At 42.7% G+C, this 17,275-nt stretch overlaps 1 protein-coding gene and 1 pseudogene across 1 annotated transcript; one reads left to right on the top strand and one right to left on the bottom strand.

The window, feature by feature from the left end:
- Window positions 1-905: 905 nt before the first annotated feature.
- On the bottom strand, window positions 906-3,790 carry LOC125395203 (eukaryotic translation initiation factor 4E transporter pseudogene; annotated as a pseudogene).
- Window positions 3,791-9,281: 5,491 nt separating this feature from the next.
- Window positions 9,282-12,089, top strand: LOC125395204 (disks large homolog 5-like). The gene is made up of 3 exons (XM_048426502.3): window positions 9,282-9,569; window positions 10,732-10,847; window positions 11,981-12,089. Exons 1-3 carry the CDS (start codon window positions 9,282-9,284, stop codon window positions 12,087-12,089), a joined length of 513 nt encoding a protein of 170 aa, XP_048282459.3.
- Window positions 12,090-17,275: the final 5,186 nt, after the last annotated feature.

Below are 17,275 nucleotides of genomic sequence, written 5' to 3'. Positions count from 1 at the left end.
TTAAAAAGTATATATTTTAACAATTTTCAAATAAAAAAGAGTTGTTTTGTCCATCAAAAAAAATTTTTTTGAAAAACTTTATGGTGCACCACATAGGATTGGAGAGAAGGGAGAGGGGAGGTTGTTGGTTGACTCTGAGAAAAAACGAGGGAGATATATATAGAATTATTATCAGGCTAGGAAAATTTAATTAATTTACTGATTAATAAATTTATAAAAATAAATAAAAGAGTTAATACTCACAAAAAAACATTTTCACCAAATATTTATGCACTGAAATTTGCCTAAATAAACTACTCATGATCAGGCTGGCAAAGTGCGAGTCAACACTGCGTCCTTACCTTGTTGAACCAAGCTGCCTCTGACCTCCCACAGGTCTTTACTCTGCCAGCTGTGGGACTCTCTCAGTGTGCTGCAGGAAGTTGCCTCCTGACTTGTTTCTTCACACACATGGTGTATGCAACTTTTAATAAATCAAAAGAAACAGTCTGAAATATATAAGTGAGAAAATTTTCAAACATGTGACACAGGCCTGATAGCTACTTTTTGTACTAGATCAAAAAAGCTATCCTATTCATATGTACAAAAGTTTATACACAGGTCTATACATAAGGGTCGATACATTTTATTTCTTCAGAACCCTTAGAAGTCACCTCTAGAAGACACCAACCCTTCATTCACATATTTTATAAAAGAGAGACTTTCAAGTTTGATAATATTGTGTCCTTTGTATTTGGACCATATAGGCTCCAATTGATTGGTTAACAGTCTTCTCTCATAATGTAGATCACAGTAGATATGTGGGTCCCATAACCCAATGCAAAAGCCCATAAATAAAGATATGGAATGAGCATCATGACCAGGGCTCCACCATAGGTGCAGATGGGTGAGCTAGTCTGCCCTGCTCAGTATCTGTATTCCGGCTCACCTACACAGATGACTTTGGTGGGCATAGAAGTCAGAGGCTGCTGTAGCACATCTGAACCAAACCATTTGGCCAAATCCACAGGGGGATTGCTTCTTTGGCTGGTAAAGTGTTCCAGCTGGCAGTGCATTAGGGCAGGCCTGAGGAGTCTGAACACTGATAGCTTCAGATCTGGGAACCATATCTGAGGATGCAGAACTGAGCACTGCAGCTGCTGCTCCATATACTGCCAGATGCAGGGTGGTCCCAGGACAAGGCATTAGGAAAGGGTGACCAACAGCAGAGAAAGGGTACAAGGGCTGACTCAGGAATGGGTCAGATATTCCCTGTAGAGGAGCCATGTTTATCCCGGGGGGCAGGCACATCCACTTGGAGCAAACTTGGAAGATGCTGTGGATGTGCTCCTTGGGCTATCAACCTTTGGACTAACCTTGGGTGAAGCTGGAGAGCAAGCTGAACAATAGGAACATGAGGGACCAGGGGAATTTGGTGGGTAGGACAAATAAAAGGTGTTCCTGTACCTGGGGACAATAAATTGGGTGTTTTTCTCCTGGCTGCTTTAGGTCAATAGTCTTGTTCTTTGGTGTAACAGTTGTTCTGAGACAGTAAGGTAGAGCACGAAGGCTTAGGATTTGTCATAGGAGGAGAGTCTTGATCAGTACTGGGTATGGGATTAGATAACAGAAGGTTCTCTTCACTGCGCTTCTGAGTATCCTCTTTGGCATCACCAGAACCACTGTTTCAGACGTTATTTCTTCCTTGCTTTTCTCTCTGCTTTCATATATCTTCCAGATCACTGATGTAGGGGTGAAAGAAGGAGAAAGCATGATTGTGGTGGAGACTATGGGAGCTGGGGAAGAGGATTTCCTCAGTACATGGAGTCTGCTGACTTTGATATTCACTGTGGCTTGCTTCTGAGTCCGTCTCTGGTTCTACTCACTTGTTTGTTAAAACCAGGCTGATAGAAGGATGCTGCCTGTATTTCAGTGTCATGTGGGACGTCTAGTCCCTCCAAAGCAGCCTGTTGCAATTATAGCTGGCTCACCTATATTCATGGCTTGGTTCATGTCTCTACGTATCTTCTGGGGTCCTGATGGAAAACCAACTGGTGATGGTATCCTTGGATGAAGGTAGTCTACTGAGGCTGCTTGAGTTTGAAACACCTGTGACATAGGAGGAGAGGGTGCTATTTGATGCAATAAAGATGTAATAGACTCCAAGCTCCCCATAAAGCCACTGAGAAGTTGAAAGAAGCAGGACAATGAGCCAGTTGACCCTAAGGTTTCTAAAGAATGCTTTTAGGGGCAGGTTAACACGGAATCTCAGTTGGGTCCAACAAGTGACTTTTAATGTTTCATCTGACTTTAGGCTGAGTAGCCAAAGTCCCCCTTGCCTTCATGGTGCTCACTAGTTTGTTGAATGCAGTCATATCTCCGTCTCTCTTGAGGTGTCTATTGCTAGTTAAAGCACTCAGGTCTCCTCTAAATGTTCTGCCATGAAGAAAGTTGAATTCTTCATTTGCTGCTCCATCTTCAAGCCCTTGAGCCATGCTTCTTCCTCTTTCACTGAAAGCACAACCCCTGAATGTGAGTTCTCCTTAAGTTTTTCTTTATTTTTCTAGTATCTCTATTCTAAAGAATAGAAAGAAGAGGTTTGAAATCCACTTTGACTTTCTGTGCATTTCTAAAATGTCCACTTTTTTTTCAGCATGGTCTTCTGATGATATAAGAGCAAAATATTTCTCTGCGTTCTGTCCAGGAGAGAAGACAGCTTATTCCAGACATGTGAGTCTCTCAAGTTATTCATGCAGAGTAGATCCAAGGCTGCTGGATCTGCTCTCTGCTCCCTGACTGCTTGTGTTAGAGAATCATTTACTGAAGTGGCTGACAGACTGACCCTTCTCCCAGAACATCTTCTACCATCAAAGCCAAGCATGGCACCTTGTCAAGGTTAAAGAACTCATTAAAGTCAGGTAGGATGACATCCCTTAGGACTTCCTGATCAGCAGAATCAGGGTCAGGATGACTCTTGGTCCAGGATGATTTCCACCTTGTCCTCTTTGGTCATGTTGCCATTACATTCCACTATCCTTTCCTTCACAGAGGCAGTCCATCACATCATTCTTTTTCTTCCTTTGTGGTCTTCCTCTAGTATCTTATCATGAAAGCCATCAATTTCATGGTTTCAGACTGACTTGTGGGTCCAGCTAAAAACAATTCTGTTTTTTCCTCAGTGCACGAATCATTTCTTCTATGCTCACCAAAGACACGTTTACTATCCCCAAACTTCTTCCTGAAGCGCTTGCCCTTATGGTCGCTCTCTCGGTCTCGGTCTCTCAGGTCCAGCAGGTCATGATCGCTAAGATGGTGATCCTTCTCAAAAGCCTGGGCAGAGAATATCCTCCCATTGTCAATTCTTTGTCTACCAACGGGTGAAGTCTTTCACTGTCTTTCTCCAAAGGACCTCTAGAATGGTAGGAGTTAGCGGCAGCTGTCACAAGGCAGCCACCCACCCCCAAAACTTCATCTCCGTGGGCTGAGAACATCTAAGTCATCTTCTTTCACATGCTCACTGGATCTGCTGTACTGTGCACCAGGGAAGGTTGGTTTGATTCTGTCTGTTTCTTCAGACTGTCCACTGGTGAGCTTCACCGTGAAGCAGAGTAGAAGGGTAGAGAGAGGCATGCCACTTCTCAAGGTCCCAGACACCATCACTATCACATTTTTCATATTTTTCAGAGAGACCTCTATTTGAAGTAGAGACATTCTTTTCGATTCAAGAGCACCTCTTTTGTATAGTGATGGGGCATTTGGAAGTGGGCAGTCTCTTTAGGTCAAGAAAAGCATCTCCACTTCTCTTCTCCATGTCTTCTTGGTGTACAACTTTTTGTACCCTTGTTTGAAGCACCTGCTACCAGGTGGCCCAAAGTCTTGGTTGCTGGGTCTCACAATGCATACTCCAGGCCAGGCCCTGTTGCCTTCTGCCTACACTTGTACCCCAACTCCCCACAACCCTCACCCCCACTTGGGCTGTCTCTCCTCAGCTGCCTTAACCACGGCCTGACAGTCTGCCTGACTTGTTTCTATGTAGATACAGCTCTCCTCTAGCACATATTCCCCTGGTACACATGATTTGTTGACTATGTTAGAAATGGAGAGTGGGAAAAATTAAAGTGTGAGGGAAGAAATTAAAGTGTTAGGAAAGAAGCGAGAGATGAAAAAGGAGAAAAGTAGAGGGAAATCTGTAAGGAAGAGAGAAGGTGGAAGAAACCAGATCTAAAACTTTTTTTCTTTTTTCTTAAAAAGAAAGAAAAACTATCTTTTTCATTATACATAATCAATCCAAGTTCCCACTCCCTCCCCTCCTCACATTCCCTCCAAATACCCCCCACCCCACTCCACCTACTCCTCAAAAAGCGTAAGGCACATTGCCTTGAGGAAGGTCCAAGACCCCACCTAATATATCTAGGCTGTGCAAGGTATCCACCCAAAGAGAATAGGTACCCAAAAAGTCAATACAAGCAGTAGGGATGAATCCTGGTTCCACTTCCAGTGGCCCCTCAGTCTGCCCCAGCCATGCAACTGTCAACCACATTCAGAGGGACTAGTTTGGTTCTATGCTTGTTTCTTTCCAGTCCAACTGGTCTTGGTGAGCTCCACTTAGCTCAGGTAGATCATCGTCTTGACCTCTTTGCTCATATTCTCACTCCTCCCACTCTTCAACTGGACTTTGGGGCTCAGTCCAGTGCTCTGATGTGTGTCTCTGCCTCTGTTTCCATCAGTTGCTAGATGAAGGTTCTTTGGTGATATTTAAGATATTCAACAGTCTGACTACAGAGCAAGGCCAGTTCGGGCACCCTCTCCTCTATTGCTTAGGGTCTTATCTTATGAATTCCTGAGAATTTCTCTAGATTCAGGCTTCTTGCTAACCCTATAATGGCTCCTCAATCAAGATATCTCTTTCCGGGCTGGAGAGATGGCTCAGAGGTTAAGAGCACTGACTGTTCTTCCAGAGGTCCTGAGTTCAATTCCCAGCAACCACATGGTGGCTCTCAGCCATCTATAATAAGATCTGGTGCCCTCTTATGGCATGCAAGCATACATGGAAGGAATGTTATATACATAATAAATAAATTAATCTTAAAATAAACTTAAAAAAAGATATCTCTTTCCTTGCTCTCATCTCTGTCCTTCCTCCATACTAACTATTCCAATCCGTCAAGTTCTCCTCTTCCCACCTCTTCTCCCCTCCTTTTTTCCCTTGCACCCTCCATTCTCCCCCCAACTCTATGTTCCCAATTTTGTCAGGTGATATTGTCAATTTTGACTTTCCAGGTGGATCTATATATGTTTTTCTTAGGGTTCACCTTGTTACTTAGCTTCTCTAGAATCATGAACTATAGGCTCAAATGGTCTTTGTTTATGGCTAGAATCCACTAATGAGTGAGTACATACCATATCCATCTTTTTGAGTCTGAGTTACCTCACTCAAAATAGTGTTTTCTAATTCCATGCATTTGCATGCAAAATTCAAGATGTCATTGTTTTTTACCACTGAGTAGTACTCTAGTGTGTAAATGTGCCACATTTTCTTTATTCATTCTTCAGTTGAGGAGCATCTAGATTGTTTCCAGGTTCTTTTTTACAAATAATGTTGCTATGAACATAGTTAAACAAATATCTTTGTAGTATGATTGAGCATCTTTTGAGTATATGTTCACAAATGGTATTGCTGGATCCAGAGGTATGTTGACTCCCAGTTTTCTGAGAAACTGCCATACTGATTTCCAAAGTGGTTCTACAAGGTTACATTCCCACCAGGAATGATGAGTCTTCCCCTTACTCCATATCCTCTTCAGCATAAGCTATCATTGGGTTTTTTATCTTAGTCATTCTGACACGTGTAAGGAGGTGTTGGAAACCCACACCATAAAAAAAATTACAAGAATAACAATATAACAGGAATAAATAAAACTTGTTCATTGTTAACCCTCAATATTAAAGGTCTCAATTCCCCAATTATAAGACAAAGACTATCAGATTTTATCAAAAATCAGGATCTGGCCTTGAGAAGTAGCTTCAGGTTGAGAGTACTGGCTGCTCTTGCAGAAGCCCTAGGTTTGAGTCTTAGCACCCACATGACAGTTCAAAACTGTCAGGAATTCCAGGTCCAGGTGAATTCCACTGCTCTTTTCCAGCCTCCATGGGACAAATGCACATAAATAAAAGTAACTTAAAAACAACAGAATGAATCTTTCTGCTGCATTTAAGAAACATACCTGCCTATTAAGGATAGATATCACCTCAAGGTAAAGGGTATTCAAGTCAAATGGATCTCAGAAGAAAGTAGTTGTAGCCATTTTAATATCTTATAAAATTGTCTTCAAACAATAACTAAACAGAATAGATAGAGAAGGACACTACAGACTCATTAAAGGAAATAGCTGTCAAGAGAATATTGCAATTCTAATCATTTGTGCACCAAACACAAGGGCACCATAATTCATAAAAGAAACATTACTACAGCTTAAATCACATATTGACCCTCACATAATGATAGTGAATAACCTCAATATCTTACTCATGTCATTCAGACAAAACTAAACAGAAGAATGCTAAAGTTAAATAATGTCATAAAGCAAATAGACCCGGCAGATGTCTACCAATTATATCACCCAAACATTAAAGAATATATTTTCTTCTCATGGAGCTCTCTTCTAAATTGATAACATAGTAGGGCATGTTATAAACCTCAATAAATACTTAAAAAATTAAAATAGCACCCTGTATTATATTTGACCACCATGCATTAAATTGGATATCAACAACAGCAGAAATTATACAAAGTCATGGAAACTGAACAACTCACTACCAAATGGAAAATGGGTTAAGAAAGAAATCAACTGAAAACTAAAACATTTTTTGAGTTGAATGAAAATGAAAACACAATCTGAACCAACAGGACACAATGAAGGTACTTCTAAGAGGCAAGTTCACAGCACTAAGTGTCTCCTTGAAAAAAAATTTGAGAGTTCTCATATTTTATCTTTTCAGCATATCTGAAATCTATACAGCAAAAAGAATTGATACTCCAGAAGAATACAGGGAAAGAAACTCAGGGCTTAAATCACTGAATTAGAAACAAGTGATACAAAGAATCAGTGAAGAAACAGAGAGGTGGTTCTTGGAGCTTGAAGAAAATCAACAAGATTGACAAGGCCTTAGCCAAATTAACTAAATGACAAAGAGAGAAGGTCTTGGGCTAACTCTAATCAAGAAAGTGAAAGACTTGTATAATAAAAACTTTAAGGCACTGAAGAGTCAAACTGAGAAGGAAATCAGAAGTTAGAAAAATCTCCCATGCTCATTGATCAGTAGGATTAATTTTGTGAAAATGGCTATTCTACCAAAAGGAATCCTTAATAAAAAAGAATAAATTCAAGATTTTTCTATATATTCTGCTTTATTTATGTTTCCATACAGAGTTAGAAATTCCAATTTTCAATTTCAGTGAAGAATTATATTAGAATTTTGATGGAGATTGTGTTGAATATGTAATATACATGGGAGAAAGAACTTGAACAAATGGTGCTAATCTAACTGGATGGCTGTATGCAGAAGAATGACAACAGATACTGATCTATCAGTCTGCAGAAAACTCCAAATGGGTCAAGGACCTCAATATAAGATCTGATATCCTGAATCTAATAGATGAGAAAGTGGAGAAATAATCTTGAACTCGTTGACACAGAAGAAAACTTTATCAACAGAACACTGATAACACAGGCATTAAGACCAATTAATATGAATAGGGCATCATGAAACTGAAAAACATCTATATGTAAAGACATTATCATTGAGCAAAACAGCAGCCTGTAGAATGAGAAAAGTTATTTACCAATTAGATATCTGATAGAGGGTTAGTTTGTGAAATACATTAAAAAAAAACGGAACATCAAGAATACAAACAATGCCCTCATATGTAAAAAATACTTCTAAAGCTTAAATCAAATATTACACCTCACACACTAATAGTGGGAGGCTTCAACACTCCCCTCTCACCACTGGACAGGTCACTCAGACAGAAAATGAACAGAGACATAAGAACTAACAGATGTTATGACTCAAATGGACTTAACTGACATAAAAGCACTTAATAAATCTTCTCAAAAATTGACCACATACTCAGTAATGAAACAAACCGCAACATCTATATTTGGTTGTTTAAGTCTTGTTGTTGTTTAGGGTCACTAGATTTTACTGGTGTTGTGTTGCTCTTTGTGATGTTGCATGTGCTCTTTCCTTGTATACCCACCTTTTCCTCTAATAGGTGTGTTTGGGGCTGTCTGTGACTCCAGTCATCAATCTTCCAGGTGCCAGTGGATCCAAGGCTCAGATGGTTGCTCCTCATGGTGCAGTCAATGCCGTGGTTCCAGTCACCTCATTTGTCACTCCATGTTTCGCTCAGTGGTCTCGGGGTTTGCTACACTCCTGTGGCCTAGGTTGCCGGCTCAGACCTGTTTCCGTAAATGTCACTGTCCTGGATCCACTCGCAGACTTGGGTGCTCCTAGACCTGCAGAAGTCCTGGCTCAGGCCTACTCCCTCACGTCTGGACCTGCAGGGGTCCTGGCTCAGGTCTACTTCCTCATGCCCTGATCCGCAGAGGTCTCTAATTCCTGTGTACACCCTTGTAGGTCCCAGACTCATGCCTGGACCCACAGAGGTCTCTGGCTCTGGCCCATTCCCTGTTCCTGCTCCTGTGAAGTTTGCTGTCTCAGGTCTGCTCTGGCCTAGGTCGCTGACTCAGTCCTACGCCTATGGAGTTTGCCATCACAGGCCCTCTCTGGCCCAGTCTTGCTAATGTGGAGTTTGCTGCCTCAGCCCTTTCAGCTCTTTATCAGGCAGCTCTTGGACTTGTGTCTCTTGGACTCAGTATTGCCATGTGTGAAAGAGACTGTTAGCCTTTGCTAGCATTTTCCTGTGGCCTCAGGAGCTTCTAGATAGACAAAGGATTTGCACGGTGAGAGGAAGTCAGGCAGCCTTGGGTGTCTGAAGCTCAGGCTCAGGGTTTACTGATCAGGTGGCTGTGGAAACTGTAGCCAGACCGTACTCACCATGGGTCTCCTGTCTTCCCTTGGAGGGTATTTGCCCACTGCATTCTGATGTTTTGCCATTGCTACAGACAGGTAAGGATAGTTGGGGCACTCCTTTCTATTGTAGGAATGTGGATTCTTTGTGATGTTGTGGTTTTTCTTAGTAGTTTGATCCTTTCTGGTATCAGCTGCTCCCTCATTTTGGCTTTCTGAATGTAGCTGTCATGACTATATCAGACTCTTGGCTATGTCTCCCATGAAACATGAAGCCTTTTGGGGTGCTGGTTCCTGGAGGCAGGGGTGACAGGAGGAGGCTGGCAGGGGCTGACTATGCAGAGTGTGTCTCCTATGCAGAGTGTGTTTCCAGTGGTCTGCACAGTCGGCTCCCGATGGAAAAGACTCAGCTGAAGAAGAAGGTTGTCATACTGAAGCAGGAGAAAAAGAAATCGCTGGATGATTGGGCCCTGCTGAAGCACCACTTGGAGGACATGAATGTGATTTGTAATGACCAAGAGGAAAAGATCAGTGACCTCAAAACCCAGCAACAAGAGGTAGGGGTAGGCAAGTAAGTCAGGCTAAGGTCTGGCACCATTTGCCCATTTGACTGCCTCTCTGCCCATCCACCCACCTGTGCCTTCACCCATCACCTTAACCATTCATGTTCCCACCCAGTGACCCACTCACGCTACCCAGGTGTTCATTTCAGTGTCCACACACAAGTACTCCTGAGAAGTTAACCTCTTAAGAGAAACTTGAGTTTTGGGCAAGCCATCCTTGATACTCTGCTTGAAGCTGCAGTCCAGTGAAGGAGAAGGGTCAAGAACATATCACATACCTACACGTGCACAGAACTTTGAGTGAGTGAGTTCTGGGTCCTGGGGTTCATTTGCTCAGCAGGGCTCATGAAACATCACAGGTTAGAGGCAGTTTGCAAGGAGGAGATCCCCGTGCAAGTGCCAAACAGTGCTTCTCACAGTCATGGACTTGTGGCATGCGGTCTTCTTCTTACTTCCTGCACCCCAATGTTTTCTCTTCACTTTACCCAACTCCTGGTTGACAGTGACAGAAGCCTGAGCAGCAGCTTGTCAGCCCTGTGTTCTGTGGGGGGTGCGGCACAGTTCTCCAATCCAGCAGTGGTTATTGGATGATTGGCTGCGGGCTTTTGACAAGATGGTGGTAGAAGGTGGGAGATTCGGGCCTCCAGGGGAAGAATTTTTTAACAAGCTAAACATAATCTGGCCAAGCAAATCTTATTTCCCCCCAACAGGATTCTTTCCACCAAGAAATGATTTGTGAGTTGTGAGGCTCTTCTGAAAGAGCTGGCATGGTTCGTCTAAACTGAAGTATTCATCTGCCAGGTTTATTTATTTCTCCTGGTGTTCTCTCTCTCTCTCTCTCTCTCTCTCTCTCTCTCTCTCTCTCTCTCTCTCTCTCTCCTTTATCTCTTTATGTGTGTATGTGTGCGCTTGTGCATGTGTAGTGTAGTGTAAGTTTGAGGGTGTTCTGGTACAACATACTTGTGTGCAATTGGCTAAAGGAGACCATTGTGTTTCTGGTCAGTCTCTAACTAGAATCAGGGTTTCTTAGTCCCCTGGATGTTATACTGTTTAGTCTGCCTGGCTGATCAGCAAGCTATTCAGATCCTTTTGATGTGCTTAGATTTGTATGACTGTCTGTAACCCTTCAATAAGAAAACAATCTTGTAATGAACAGGAGTTCAAGAGATTGGAGGAAAGCCTTCAGTTCCTGCAGAAGCAGAAGGAAATGGTCTCGCAGGAAAAGGACTTGGCAGAAAAGCTGCAGCATGATTTTGAGGTCTCCCAGATGAGGTAGGAACCAGACTTTTGAGGTTGAGGTAGAGTCAAGTGGGTCCCATTTACCTGGGATCTCTGCCTTTTACGGGTCTGCTCACATATAGCTCCCAGCCAGAACCAGGGAAAGAAAACCTTAGAGAATTGTGCTGATTCAGTCAACAAGAACTTCTCTTTAGAAAATAATGCATCTGATGTTCAGTGTGTCTATAGAATTGAGTCTCCCTTTCTTCCTCCTGAGCTCTCTATGTTCTGAGCAGGAGTTCCTTGAACTGGCAGGAATTTGCCTCTTCAGCCTCCCAAGTGATGGAATTTAAAGGTGTGCACCACCACACCTGGCTGAAATAACATTTTTATTTAGGAAAATTTTATGTGAAGAAAAGATTCCCACTTTTGAACACTGCTCTCTGCAACAATTATCTATTTCCCGTGCAAAGAATTCTCTGGATAGAGTAGGTTAAAGACTTTCCAGGATGACCAGTAGATACCTGAGCTGCAGGATGACCCATGTAGCTCTGAACCTTCTCTGAGTGTGCTGTAACAGACTCCCAATAAGAGCCAGGATGCAGATTCCCAGCTCTAGTCCTAAGGAAATCACAAGTTTCTGTTTCATCCCAGAGCCCTGGCAGGGTCAGTGTTCTCAGGCACGCATTTCAGGAAATGCTGCACTCATGTGAGAAACATTATCGTGCATGTTGGTCATGTTCAATGTACCTCCTTGACTGAGCTAGCCTCATGACCTTGTTCGGTTGCCCAAATAGAAACACTGTATTATAGCTATCAATGGAATGATGTGCTTGATCAATAACTCGTCATCAATAACAAGTGTATTTTTATATACTGTTGATTATCATATTAATATTCTATTGGTATATACAAAATTATTTCCCTGAACTGTAGGATTTTGTCCTAAATATTCTGGTAGAAAGGACATTATACATACTCAGTTTAAGGTATGATGTGTTTAGGGCTGAAAAAATTCTAGGTCCAGCTACTCTGTGATCCTCTTTCTTTGAAGATAGAAACAGTGATACCAGTCCAAAGGTCAGTGTTGATTGTCCAGGACACATGAGGTGGTGGGAGGTATCAGCTAGACAGTTGATGCAGTGTGTCCTCTCCTGGCCTGTGTCTTAACTGCTTTCCTCTCCCAGGTTCAAAAATCTTCAGGCTGAGCTTGAACAGGCCACAGCTCAGAATGAGAGCCACCTGCAGAAGGAGCTGCTACAGCAAGAGCCACCTGTTGCTCCCCATTCCCAGTAGCTACTGAATTCCGGGGATGCATTTTCTTCCTCAAGTTTGGTGTCTTTTGTGTAATAGGCCCTGATTATGCCTAGCCAGTGACCCAGCATAGCTGCTTCTGGGCCTTGACACACGTTCATTCTTGAACTGAGGAAGCCAAGGGAAGCCATGGACAACATGGCATTCTACCTCCTAGGATCTAGGCCTCCTCAGAAATGGACACCCCCTTTGTGGCTTTGACCTCAGAAGAGGGAAAATACCTCACCCTTGGGGAGGATAGGACATGCAAAGCACCAAAGAGAAATCTCTGTGTGCGTCTTAACAATGTTGTAACAAGCGGTGACTGTCTTCCTACTGTGTCTCCAAGGCAAGCCACAGGCTGTAGGTCCGTGCTGTTCAACCTGCAGCAAGACAAGGCTGCTTAGCTTCATTTTCTTCATTTTTTTTTGTTTAGGTTTTTGGTTTTGGTTGTTTAGGTTTTGGTTTTGTTATTTTGATGTTATCTGTTCTCATTCTTGTTTTTCATAATTTGCTAAGACTTTTCGCTGTTTATTTTGACTTCTTTTTTAAATCCCCTTTTGAGAAAAAATGTGTTTTTTATTAATTAAAAAAAAAAGCAATTTCAACTCTTCACACAAAAGCCCATCTTCTTTAGACAGGTGTGGTGTCATACTCCTGTAACCCCGGAACTCACAGGCACAGATAAATTTCTGCAAGATCTAGGCATCGTGGACTACATAGTGAGTTCCCAACCAGATAGGGAAATACAGGGGACTGATGTCATGGGTGGTTTGTTCCGTCCATACATACTTTCCACACTATAGCCATGCTGTCATGTGTTTAGCTAACTGTAAAGTATGGTACTCTATGAACACACTTTCATGAATTGGTCATAAGAACCAAATTCTTGAGAAATACACATTTGTTGCTATATAGCCTCTCAGGCAATAAAAGCATTCATTATGGGACTATAAAATAGATTAAGCCAGAGCTTTCTGCCTCTGTTTTTCTTGCAATACTGCATAGTGATAAGCCCACAATACAGATAGTGACCTCCCAAGTCACTTTGGGAGATAAATTTTTACAGAGGCTATTAGCTTTGAACACGTAGTTGGTGTACTTTTCTTTTTAAGTTTATTATTCTTATTTTATGTGAATGGGTAGATTTCCTACTGAATGAATACCTGTGACCCACATGGAAGCAGTTCCCTAAAAGACCAGAAGAGGGCACCAGATCCCATTTTGCAGATGGTTGGCACCATTTGAAAGCACCAAATCCTCTTAACCCGTGAGCCATCTCTGCAACTTCTGCTCCCAGCTTTTGACCTTCCAGCCCTATGTGCTGTATTAGTCAGACTGGATCACCCCAACCAGAGAGAAGTTTCTGGATACATGTAGGGACAGGCACATGCAGGAAGCTTCCTGGTATCTGTGTAGGGTTGTAGTGTCCCTCCTGATCTATGTGGGTTCAGGATCGTTCTCTAGCATCACTTCTTGTCAATGTGGAGCAAATCCGTCACTTTTCATCTAGTGTAAGATGTAGATTAGGCATACTCCTTAGTGGCAGTGCCTCCAGAGCTTTGCAGCTGGGGTGAGTTTTGGAGTGCTAGCACCCGACTTTGACTCCAACTTTTGTGTCCGCTGCCTTCTGTTTGAAGGATGCACATCTTATCTGAGAGCATTCTAAAGGTTCAGAGTCTACGAAAAACATGGTTGTGGGTAGACTCAGAAAACGGAGATGTCCAGTGTGACTGGGAATTGCTTTGGCATTTGTCTCATGGGGAGCTTCACATAAGAGGTTTTGGCATGAGGAAATTGACTTAGTGAGGCACTAAACATCATTTTAAGAGCCAAGCGGCCCAGAAAATGTGGAGACTCAGGTTGAAGATTGAGAGAAGAGAAGGTGACAGGAAGTCCAGGCCTGGTGATGAATGCCTTCAATCCCAGGACTCGGTAGTCAGAGGGAAGAGTTCAAGGCTAGCCTGTTCTCCTTTTCAAGCTCCTGGCCAGGCAAGATACACGTTGAGACCCCATCTTCAAAATAACATCAAAGTTAAGTAAAGAAAAGTGAGGAGGGCTAAATTTTGAAGAAACCCATGCACAAGCCAGAATACAGCAGTCAGACCCCAGGACATTATTAATGGCAGTGAGCTTAGCCCCTTGTGCTGACAGCTGTGGAAAGGAAGAACTTTGCTCTGGACAGAAACCTGCATGACCTTAGCCACTGCCCAGGTCAGACAAGACCCATGGCCTCAGCAGAAACTTCTTAGATGTGGAGCTGGGATTCTCTTACCTGACCTGTGGGACTTCAGCACTGCTGTTCTTTTTGCCTCTGTGCCCATTCCCCCTCATACTGCCCCTGCAGTACTCTCGAGGTGTGTCCAGATCTAGGCCCACAGAGGTCAGGACACAGTCATGATTTCCCACTTCTTGAATATGCTTGATTTTGCACTGATGTACCCATGTTAATACATTACAGTTATTTATTTGTTCTGTTTGAGAGAGATACAGTGTTTGTTGTTATTTTACTTTGAAATGGGAAGCTATAGAAACAAAGCTAATTTCATGGCATTTCTGGAAAAGCAATGAGGATGTGAGGTCCAGTGTGGGATGGCTAGGCCCTGGCTATTTGAATCTAACTGCCTTAAAATCAAAGGGAATAGAAACTTTCAGGTTCCAAGTAATGTGAATCACTTTTTTGGTTTGTTTGTTTGTTTGTTTGTTTGTTTTGTTTTTTCAAGACAGGGTTTCTCTGTAGCTTTGGAGCCTGTACTGGAACTAGCTCTTGTAGACCAGGCTGGCCTCCAACTCACAAAGATCCACCTGCCTCTGCCTTCTGAGTGCTGGGACTAAAGGCATGCGCCACCACCGCCCAGCAAGTCACTTTTGAAGGGCTCTGTACCCTTGGCTCCCAACTGAAGACTGTACATGAGTCACAGTCCTGAGGAAGAAAGGGTGGTTCCCCTAAAGTCTCTTATGGACAGAGGTCCTGGGCAGGGTCACCTCTTTCTGTCAGCAACATGTTGCTTATGTATAGCCAGTCCTATAATAATCTGAACCTTGGGCAGAATACCAAGGTCCTCATCAGTGGTGTAGTTGTCTAAACTCTACCCTGAACTCAATTCTGAAGTGTGGGGTCGCGGGTATCAAGTGTAGTTAAATAGCCCACCTCATTTCAAATGGGTTGGCTACACTTAATATTTAGACAAGGAAGGGGAGTGTCTCTGATGGCTTCTGTCTAGCTGCTGGAATGGATCAGTAGGGTTTGCCTCAGACCTGGCACTTCCTGTTGGGAAAGGCAGAGATTGTCATAGGCAAAGTACTATCATAGGCCAAGTAATATCAGTGGCTATTACTCCGTAGTTCAAATGGTAATACCCAGTTTCATCTGCTCTCTATTTGGACCTAGGGAAAGGCAGGCACAGGTCCTTAGATCAGAAAGATCACTTCATCTTCCTCTTTGGTTCCCTAAGGTGGAAGACTGGTAGGGAAAATGGTAAGTCTTTTCACTAGAAAGGATTGGTAGGTGAGGCCTTAGAGGTAGTGTGTGTCTTATTCGTGGGTTTTATTTGTTGAGACAGGGTCTCATGTCTCCCCAGCTGTCCTCACACTGACTTTGCAGGTTCCCCTTGAGCTCAGCTCATTCTGCTTCCTCATCGTGGGTGCTAAGATCACAAGTGGACAGCAGACGATCTGTGGATTTGTTATGGTTTGGATATTCACACAGGCAAATGCTAACTGAAAGAATCCCATAGTGGCCAACACCTTGCAGGGTTAGTCTGCTATAGAACTTATTTTCCTTCACAGCCCAGCTAGCCAAGTCTGTGTATTTTATGTCAGCAAAGGGCAGCAATTCATCAGAAAGCATCCCTAGTGTCTCAAAAAAAAAAAAAAAAAAAAGCTGTATGAATAGCCAAGGGCCTATCATTAATAGAAGCTAGAAGGTCTGGTAAAATTCATATACTGTTCTGATGCTCAAGAACTGTGTCAGGTGTTCATGGATCATATGGCCATCAGATGAAAGACACGTGTACAGAATTGTGCCAACCCAAAATTATCCAGAAGCAACATGGCACCGTATATCCAATGCAGGGGGCTCAACTTCCAGCCTCTGGTTTATGGAGAGATCTTGCTGAGTATAAAGGAAGGATATATGGGAGTCACCTGTGCTTCATGTGACAGTGGAACAACTAGACAGTCCATCAAATGTCACCTGTAGGGAGCACGGCCTAAACTTATTACCAGTGTACCTGCAGCTTATGAGAATCAGACATGACCCTGAGACGACGTAAATATATCATAACCTTATCAATTCTAAGCTTGAGTTATCAGGACAATTCTCATTTTCTGTTCTTTATGAGGAAAAATCCTCAGAGCCCTACAAATTTTTCCTCATGCAGACCTGATTCCCAGCAGGGGAATCATAGTGGATTAAAGGTTTATCTTAATCTGAAAGGAGACAGGAAATGAAGGAATTTTGGGGCAATGAGGTGTGCGAAATAAGCGTGTTTGATGAAGAGGGTAAATGATAATACCTGTGAAGGTGTATGTTTCTAATGATGGAGCAGGAGATACTGTGAAGAAAAAAGCATGAATTACTGTCGACTTGTGAATGAACAGAGGTAAGTGCATTAGGCTCAGCAGCCAGTTCAGAGCTGAGGAAGTTACACAGTATACAAACGTGAATGGTTATGTGCAGGATGCCTAAGGAAAATGGAAGAGCTGTGGGGTTCAGGACAAAGCACCGGGGAGACTCAGACTGCTAGGATCTGTGTGCTACCACAGTCCATGAGTGCAGCCAGTGTTCGTCCTGATGGACCATCTAGGCCACTTTAGTGGAGATGACTCAAGTGAATTCAACAGTCTTTGAGCCAAAGCCTGTAACATGTTAATCCTTGACCTTGGTGAGAACTTGATGTATAGTATAAAACCCCAAAGAGGCGTGGCTGTTCTCATCTTGAAAAGGTTGTTACAACCAGTGACTGTGTTGCTTCCAGCTGTCCAAGGTCAGCCGCAGGAACTAGGTCTGTGCGGCTCAGTCTGAAGGAAGAGATTGCTGTAGAACTTAATCTGTCATTTGGCTTTTTGTTTTGGTTTTTTTTATTTTTGTTGTTTAGGTTTGGGTTTTGTTATTTTGATATTATTTTATTGGTTTTGTTTTTCATAATTTCCCAAGGCTATCATTCCCATTTTTTTTATTGACTTCC

This window comes from Myodes glareolus, chromosome 12 (genome assembly GCF_982192425.1).
Source record: "Myodes glareolus chromosome 12, mMyoGla1.1, whole genome shotgun sequence".
Lineage (NCBI taxonomy): Eukaryota > Metazoa > Chordata > Mammalia > Rodentia > Cricetidae > Myodes > Myodes glareolus.
This window is presented reverse-complemented; position numbering and strand designations above follow the sequence as displayed.